Below are 9,690 nucleotides of genomic sequence, written 5' to 3'. Positions count from 1 at the left end.
AATAAATGCTGGCGGGGATCCGGAGAGACTGGGACATTCCTGAATTGCTGGTGAGATTGCAAAATGTCCAACCTCTCTGGAAACGATGAAAAAAGGAGTAACCCACTATAAGTGGATGCTCTTGACCTATGCTTGTGGATGCAGTATGACAAAGGAGCGGACAAATCTCCACAGTGAGGATAATTCCCACCCCCTTGGTACACAGGGTCGACAGGGAGGGGGAACTTAGAATTGGCTACCCAAAATGTGGGAACTACAAAAGCAAGAAGTGACTGGCTTACAAGCTTTCAACAAGGAACCTAGCTCCATAGGATATAGGGAAAGATGGAACCTCCACTGAACAGTTTCCAACCTGTCTGTATAGGGTTGATAAAAGGTGAGGGGGAAAGGGCTCCTGTGGTTCAATAAAGAATGATTACTATCAGGTCTGACAGGGAGTGCTGGAAAGGTAAATGTAAATGTTTGGTAACAAAATAAGGGGAGTGGATGATTTTGCAGTCTAGGAGAGGCAATCCCTGGAACCAACAAGGGAGAAAAGCGAATAAGCGCAAGACCCTGTCCGGAGAGGCAGTGACACTAGTGATGGAGGAAGAGGCAATGATGTGAACAGAAGGAGTGGCTGGGTACTCTGGACTCAGGGAGGGAGAGGGGTTGTGTGCTGGTGGTTGGGGGACAGGAGTGTGGGGTGTACCCTTTGGGTGTTTGATGCATGCAAGGGGATTGTGATCATTGCAATGAAACAAAGTATGATAGGGTGAATGTATAGATAATGTTCACCCATGTAAACTAACACATAATTTACAATAAAAACTTAAAAAAAAAAAAGAATAAACTTCCACAAGTTTGGATGTTGCTCAAGTAGGCTGCAGACAAATGTGGGAACTTCCTGTGTGGTACACTGCAATTTAATATGTAATACTCTGCACTAGAAAACAGTATTTGCTTCCTTCAGCCATTAGTAGATGGTAAGGTTATATGGTGTGTTTCATAGTGGTTTCCTTGTCTATAAGTAACAGTGGGACAATGAAAGTACCGACATCTCATAGGTAGGTAATTAGGAATACTACATGCATCAAGTATGTAAACAATCCATGACAGTGGCTGGCATAGGGGAGGCCTCAATTCATTTTAGTTCTCATTCCAAGCAACTCCTTTGCCTACTGAAAGAGATTTAGAGATTCTGAATCTGGTTAGAAAAACTAAAGTTAAATTTGTTTTTTCCATCTTCCTTAACAGGGTGACAGAAAGCAAACCAGTGTTGAAAAGAACACTGGGCTGGAGGGGATTAAACTAAATGTTTAGTCAGTAATCAGCCAAGTGATTCTGAGTAGATTTCCTATTCTTATTTTTAAGGTCACATAATGGTATAAAAAGTATAAATGAGAAAATTTAGTATAAATCTATCATCTTAGGATTGTCACAAGAAATTGATCCAAGTGGAAGGAGCAGAAATCTCTTGAAGAATGTCAAATCCTTACTCTACTAAATATGTACTATAAGCAATGACTACATTTATAACTTATTTCATATTTACATTTTTATATAATATCTCAACAAGTCAATAAAAATATTAATAAAATTCTCATTTTTTGTCAGCATAAAAAAAATCTCTAATTAGGATTTTAGACAAAAATGAAAGCACAGTCATATAGAAAAACCTAGATTTATTTGTTAGCTATTACAAAGACTAAACAATTTTCATGTGAAGTACATAGTGAACTTCATCCCAGTATCACTTGTTCTGTTACAGAAAATGACCTTTAAGACATTGGAGATTGAAAGAAACACCCTAATAGGCCGTATCAGATTGGAATTTTACAGGTTAACGTAAACATGGTGATAGGAGAAGCCCAAGACTTATGTTCATAATGGCATGTGTAGTCAGAATGTTTCTGAAGAGACTACTTAGAAATACTTGAATTCATTAATCTGGGCTCCAAAGTAGTAAAAAAGATCCTTGCCAGTGGAAAGTGAACAAAGGCTAGAATTTCTCCTTAGCTCCCCTTCCCATTTAGTTTATCTCCACCTCCAATCTCCTGTGCACTGTCACCATGTATGCCTGCTAGCTTACATAGAGTGAAGGTAGAAATTATAAGCCTACTCAGAGGGTAATGACACACAGAAAATTTGAGGGCCAACGATAAAGTACAAATACCTTCTTAGTTAATTCAATTTTGTTAATAAAGGTCACAAGTTTCTTCTGCTGGTGACAACTTACTATCATTGTACAGTCTGTCCCAAGAAAGAACTGATTCAGATGAGTTTTGGAGAAGGAAAAAGACTTTCATCAACCCAACCTCCACAGTATAAGAGGCACCAAGTTCTTTCTTACAGTAACGGGTAGAATCTGAAAAACAAAAGATTTATAGTACTTATTACTTACTATAATGCTGTTATGTGCTGTCGACTCATTTCTGACCCATACCAACCCTGTATAGGGTTTCCAAGGAACCGCTGGTGAGCTTGAACCACCAACCTTGCATTTCAAACCGACTTTGTAGTCCACACATTAACCCACAGCACCATACCTGGACTCATTTATTACAATAACTATTATTTATCGACTGCCTATGCAGAGTGCCAGAGCACTACATTTGTTAGTTGCTGTGAAGTCAGTTTCAACCTCATGCAACCAAATGTGTATGAGGTAGAACTCTCCACAGGCTGTGACCTTTTGGAAGCAACCACCAGTTCTGTCTTCCGAGGCACTCGGGGTGGGTTTGAACTACTAACCTTAACAATTTTATCTCATTCTTTGCAATAATCCTGCAAGGCAGTTATTCTTATTTATATTCTACAGATGAGGAAACTACAGATCAGAGAGGTTACACCTTGTCCAAAGGTACAGTCAGTACAGTGGAAGAGCTATGATTGCATCATGTGATTGCTTCATGTGTCATCCCCTTTACCATATCTCACATACTGTAAGTTCCTTGTTGGTTAATAGTTTCATTTTTCTGAAATTTTTTATTGTTGCATAAACACTCTAATTACTCTTTATTCATTCCTTAGAGTCAAATACAATTTTAAATAGTCAAAATCTACAGTCATTGTTCAAAATCCAGGTAAATTACTCAGATAACAAACATGTATAAACTTTATGAATAAAATATAAGCTCTAGCATAAAATTAACAGACAAAAACCACTAGCTTCCTGGAAGTTTGTGACTATTTTATACGGTTACTTCACTATTATAAAGCATCATAGGAATTCTCATCCAGGAATCTAGTAACATCCTATTTGTGTAACCATTAATGACATACCAAATGATGGGCCCTGATTGCTTATTAATAGAGTGGTTCATGTTCTATTTTCAAACCATTAAGATCCAAAAATTTTTGTTTCAGTAAATTACTATAATAAGTATCACTAAATTGGATAACTCAATATATTATAAAGAATATGGTGAAAAAGAAGATTTAAGTTGGTACAAAAAGATTTTGCATGAGGTAATATAGTGAAGTTACCGATATGGAACTGAAAATTGAAAAGTAAAGTTAAGAAAATTCCAGCGATATGAACACATGACTTTAGCCACTACAGAGGAGACATTGCTGAGTTTAGGAGGCATAATTATAGCAATGACATGAATAAATATTACAGAAAATTTTATTATAAATACTACAGAAATAAAAAATTATATAGGAAAAGAGACATAAATCAACTCTTAAGTGGTTATTTTCTGGTGGATCTACTGGCTATCCCTTAGAGGAAAGCAAAGATCCAGTGTCACAATTCCTGTTTAGTATAAAAGAAGCAATGCGGAGTCCTTGAGTACACTGTAGGATAAGCACTGGACTCTTAACCACAAGGTCAGTGGTTCAAACCCGCCAACCACTCCTTGGAAATCCTATACAGGGTCACTTTGAGTAGGAAGCAACTTGATGGTACTTAACAATAACAACAACATAAAAAGCAATGTTCACAAAACCATAGGTGGAATCCTGAACAACATCCAGAATCTTCTGAGGGGAAATATCCACTTGAAAGGACAAGCAACCAGCCTGGAGCAGAAGATACTTCTTGAAAGAAAGACTGACAGGAAAAATACAAAACAATATAGGCAGATTGACTGATAACTCCAAGAACAAACAAGCGGCTCTCACCCAGAAGACATCAAGGCAAGTGGTTGGTCCCCTCAGGGCAAACTTCCTTCTAAGACTAAGATCCAATGGGAATATACACTCTGATTGGTGACCACCTTCGTCACTGATAAGGGGAAGTGAGGGAAAAACTGCAATGAAGCTGTCCAGCGAAGCCCTACAACATTCAATAGAGTCCTGTGAACCCTGGTGGAGACCTGGCTGGCCAGCAATGTGGCAAGACCTGGGAATGCTTGGGCCCAGAGCCAATGACATAGCCACAGAGGACTAGAGTGGAGGGTGAAGCGTCCAGCTGACAAGAAGAGAAAGAGAAGGCACATGCATAAGTACACCCACACTTGCAAATAATACCCACTTGTCCTGGCTTCAATGGCTGAATGATCAGAATTCAACCGGAAGAAGCAAGAAGAGGGAAAAGGGAATAATCTAATACAATTTGATGAACTTGAACTACACCTACAGAAGCAGTAGCTCAAAAGAGGGAACAAAACTTCACAGCGAGGATCATTCTCACCCCCTCCACACATGGAGAGAACAAGGATGGGCAACTTGGACATTGGCTACCCAGAATGGGGGTGCTACAGAAGCAAGAAGTGACTGGTTTATAAGCTTTCATAGGGAACCTAGATCCAGAGGGCGTGGAGAAAGGTAGAATCTCCAGAGTAGTATCCAATCTGTCTAGGCGGGGCAGAGGAAAGGAGCTGCGGATAGGTCTCTTGGTGAATAATTGTTATCAGGACTGATTGTAAGGGCTGGAAATGTAAAGGTAGACGTTTTGTAGCAAAGGAAGGAGGGGCGGGATTAACTTTTCAGTCTAGGAGCAGAGGTCCCTGGGACTATCAAGGGAGAAGAGCTGAGAACGGAACCCTACCCTGAGAAGCAGTGATACCAGAGATGGAGGTAGAGATAATGACGTGGAAAGATGGAGCGGCTGGGGACGTTGGACCAGGAAAGGGAGAGGGGCTGTGTGCTAACGACCAGGAGGCAGGCTTGTAGGGTATACCCTGTAGTTGGTGGATGATGCATGGAGGGGATTGTAATCATGGCAAGGAAACGATATACGATGGGATCAATGTGAAGCTAATGTTCTCCCACGTAAACTATCACATAACTCACATTAAAGCATTTTTAAAAAAAGCAATGGTACATTCAATGTGGCAACAATTTGGAAGCTAACTGAAACAAAGGCTGGGTTATAAGTGATAAAAAATGGAACATGGGTCAGGAATGAAAACTTAACAATTGGAAGAAAAGCCAACAACTGCTTTAGTTACAGAATTAAAAATTTTTTCAAAACAGAAGACTATTTTGAAATAATGAGGAAATAAGGAGGTATCTCATAGCCTAACTGTGTGACTGGTAATGGTACAAGTGTCAAGTCAAAACACAAAACAACAACAAAAAAAGAATCAATCCAAAATATATAAATCTTGCCGTATTACCAATTCATGCTTTAATAAAACAAAAAAGATCTGGGTATAAGTGACATCTCAAAGAATAGATTGCCAGGATTCAAGAAAATAATACGATAAAGTCAGAGGTAAGAGGACATGGGGAAAAATTTTACAGTGTAAAAATCTTACTGTTTATAAAAGAAGCACTACTAGGATTATTAAGAAAACAAAAATCCTCAAAACTGGATTAATAGACAACATTTCTTATCAATGGAGAAAAGATGGAAGTTGTCAAGGACTTCATTCTTCTTGGATCAACTATCAACACTCATGTCAAAAAATCAAGTGACCATATTGCATTAGGCAAATCTGCTGCACAAGACCTTTTTAAAATGTTGAAGAGCAAAGACGTCAGCTTGAGGACTAAGGTGCGCCTGACCCAAGCCATGGTATTTTCAATAACCTCATATGCATGCGAAAGCTTGACAGTGAATAAGGAAGACCGTACAAAAATTGATACTTTTGAGTTATGGTATTGGAAGAGAATATTGAAAGTGCCATGGGCTTCCAAAAGAACTAACAGATCTGTTTTGGAAGAAGTACAGCCAGAGTGCTCCTTGGAGGCCAAAATGGCCAAACTTCATCTCTCATACTTCGGAAATATTGTCAGGAGGGACCAGTCACTGGAGAAGGATATCATGTTTGGTAAGGTGGAGGGTCAGAGAAAAAGAGGAAGACCCCTAACAAGATGGACTGGCAAAGTAGCAGCATCGATGGACTCAAGCATGGCAACAGTAGTGAGGTTGGCCCAGGATAGGGCAGTGTTTCGCTCTGCTGTGCATAAGGTCACTATGGGTCGGTACTGACTCTATGGCACCTAACAACAACTAGGATTATTAGCTCTATCTCTGTATGATATGAACTAGCTACAGGTCCTTCTGTTATTTTTTAACAGTTAAGATCCTCAAGCTGGCAAAGAACAATATGCTTCTCAGGGTAAAAACCAGCTAATAAATAGTCAGGAACAAACTTTAGGCAAAATTCTTGAGAATGTGTTGGTGGTGTTTCGTCCTATGGAGTCAATTTCAATTCAAAGCAACCCCATGTAACAGAGTAGAACTACCCCTTAGGGCTTTCTTTGCTGTTAACTTTCCAAAAACAGAGCACCAGCTCTCCCCCCTCCCCCACCCCACCACTGTTGAGTTCAGATAACCTAGTGGTTAGCCATTGTACCACCTGGTACCACCTGGGCTCCTCTTGAGAATGCAAAGAGGAGAGAAAACTGGCAGTCAGCACTTATGTAGAACAAAAAAAGCAAGCAGGAAATACCCTGGGAAATTACTGCAAATCATCCTTGCACACTACAGTGACCAGAACCTTTGTCCTTATTAATTTCAACAGATGGGAAACCAAACAAAGATTATGATTAAAGGCTTAAACTCTGTTTAAAATTACTTCTCCTTCCTCTCTAAATTGAAAAGCAGTGAGTTACAACAAATCTCTGCTTTGTTTTCTGATGAACAACGGTGACTCCAGAGCAGACCAGGATATGATTTCTGGCTCTGCCGCTTCTACCTGAGCTAAGCAGGGAGGTCTAGTTTTCATATCATTCTCATAAGTTCAATGAAGACTAAATTTTTATTCTATTTGCTATTAATGTCTACCATAATGCATGGCATGTGATAGGTGCTCAGTAAACGTTAAACTGAACTGAACATCACTACATTTACAGACATTCATTTTTAAGGAAGTTAAGAAAAAGTCAAAGCTGGATAGCAATTTAAATTAAAAATAATAATTTTCAATAATTTAAGAAATGGATAACTAATATTTTTTCAAATTGCTAACTAAATAAAGCCAGCCCTCTTGATTTATGAAAATAAAAATTAAGTACTTCACATGATTTTCATATTCATTGACAAGGAAATAAACCACTCACCTTAAAGTCATTTTCAGTGATCAACGTCTGCATCCTCAAATTGCCCAGCAACTGTTGGTGTAGTATCTACCTCCATCCCATCTGAAGAAAAATTAGACAATTAAAGACTCAACTTATACTACAGGCAGAAGGAAGCTAGCACTCTCTACTGGTAAAAGCTGCTATTTTGTTTTCTTTAAAAAATTTAAATACCAAGGAATAACTACTGAAGGAAGATGCTACCTGTAGATTTAAAGGAGCTCTGGGGTCACTGTAGGATAAGCACTTGGACAGCTAACGAGAAGGCTGGAACTCAAACCCACCAGCCACTTTGTGGGAGAAAGATGAGGCTTTCTGCTCCAGTAAAAACTTATTGCCTCAGAAACCCTATATAGGTAGGTCACTAGGAGTCAGAATTGACTTGATAGCAATGGGGTGGGACCTGTAGATTTAAGCCAGTTAAAATTAGCTTATATATTTCCGTTGTAAATTCTCAATCTCAACACTAAAACAACACTAAGTACTTTTACATACAGTACGGATCAAGTGTTCCTTCCTTACGGAGCTGTCCTGTTTTTTGTGTGTGTGTGAGAGACTTCTTTTTTAAGGTTTGAGGTCCTGTCCTCAAACAGCTCATGCCATATTTCATATGACAAAAGGAGACAAAATTATTAAAAGATAAAATCAACAATGCAAAGTTCTTATTTCCAGATTTTCTCATTTCATTAAAAAAAAAAAAATGGGGAGGGGGCAGCAAGATTTTAAAAAAGGCCCTTTAATATGAGTTGTCTACAGCTGCATTCTACTTCCTTATATCTGTCTCCCTTTCACCTATAAGAATCACCTAGTGATCTCATTAGGCTGTATATTCTGATTCAGTATTTTTTAGGTTGGAAATATAAAATTCTCAGTAGGCAGCTGAACTGAATGAAGCTGTTCAAAGCCCTGTATAACAGTCATTCAAAGTTATAGCCATAATGAATTACTTTCCATTCACCTAATTCAAATGGTCTCATGAATTTTGCACATGCCCAATACCTCTCCTTGCCTCTATTCACAAGCTGTGTGAAATTCCCTTTTTACCTGGGTTAATTCATCTTTCTGAACTTAGCTTAAACGTCACTTACTCAAGGACTCTTTCCTTGACTATCCAGACTGGGTGAAGAGCCTCAGGTTTAATATTCCAGCTTTCCAAGCTTCCCCTATATGTCATTCAATGCTACTATTACTGCCCAATTAACTTATTTTTCTCTCCACTAGAATGTCACTGAAATGAAAATAGTAATCTCATCTCTTTTGACCACTGTTGTAGTCTCTGTACCTGGCATAGTAAATCAATAAATATCTGTATCATAAATAATCACATGAAGCACTAAAATGCCATTAGAAGACAGTGAATATCTAAATGGAAAAATGAGTGATGTGGATACACAGGACTTCAGAGGATGGCTGATGGCACGAGCTGAAAAATTTCCATATGAAAGCAATTCCCAATGAATAAAAGCCCCAAATGGCACTTTTCTAAGAAGTTTTACATGGTATAAGACACATTACACAAAAAGTATTTGTGATAAAGGAACAAACAAGATGGCGGATCAGGTGGACACATAGCAGAGAGCTCCGCCAACAAAAACACAGAATACCCAACCAAGCAGGCTCAGGGGCCGGTCCCAGAACTCTGAACCACATATAAAGGAAGACTTAGAAGGTTGGAAGGCTCACAGCTGGGGGAATTTGTGGCAGAAGCAAGAAATCTATTGCTTTCTAGTCCAGGACGCTCAGCTGCTCAAGGAGCAGCCATTTTGGGTGAGACCAAATGGGGAAAGGATCGGAGTGGCCACAGACGCCTAGAAGAACCGCTGAGATAAAGGTGTGGACATTCTTTTCTTTTGGTATCTGTTCATTAGTCCCTTGCTGTCTGCGCACCTCCATTCAGTTGACTATAGGGGTGCCTGAGCTAGTGGGCACCCCAGCCCCACCCTCGGAGGGTTCTACTACGCATGCGCACAGATCTCCTAGAAATTTAAAGAGACAGTTTCCAATTAAAACCAAACAGCCAAAAGCGGCCCTAAACTGTTTCAACTAGAAAAAAGGGCTGAATGAGGATTGTGGAGCGGGACAAGCAGACAAAAGAGGAAATAGGCCAAAAATTAAATCCTAAGTTACATCAAAACGACCAGCAGTAGTATCTTGAAACTTCTCAGGAAGAAGAGTGAAAAGGGAAGCCCATTTCCTGATCACATCTACCTGGAGGCATTCAGAAAGCATAAAAAA

At 39.2% G+C, this 9,690-nt stretch overlaps 1 protein-coding gene across 1 annotated transcript in view; it reads right to left on the bottom strand.

Annotated features, from left to right (window-relative positions):
• Positions 1 to 7,450: 7,450 nt before the first annotated feature.
• CLNS1A (chloride channel, nucleotide-sensitive, 1A) overlaps positions 7,451 to 9,690 on the bottom strand; it is a 22,498-nt gene continuing 20,258 nt past the window's right edge. Inside the window, exon 6 of the mRNA XM_006864994.1 lies at positions 7,451 to 7,518. Coding sequence (XP_006865056.1) covers positions 7,451 to 7,518 — 68 coding nt within the window. The remainder of the gene's footprint in view (positions 7,519 to 9,690) is intronic.

The sequence above is a fragment of the Chrysochloris asiatica genome, unplaced genomic scaffold (assembly GCF_000296735.1).
Source record: "Chrysochloris asiatica unplaced genomic scaffold, ChrAsi1.0 scaffold00074, whole genome shotgun sequence".
NCBI classification, from domain to species: Eukaryota; Metazoa; Chordata; class Mammalia; order Afrosoricida; family Chrysochloridae; genus Chrysochloris; species Chrysochloris asiatica.
The sequence above is the reverse complement of the archived record's forward strand: the minus strand, read 5'-3'. Positions and strand labels throughout refer to the sequence as shown.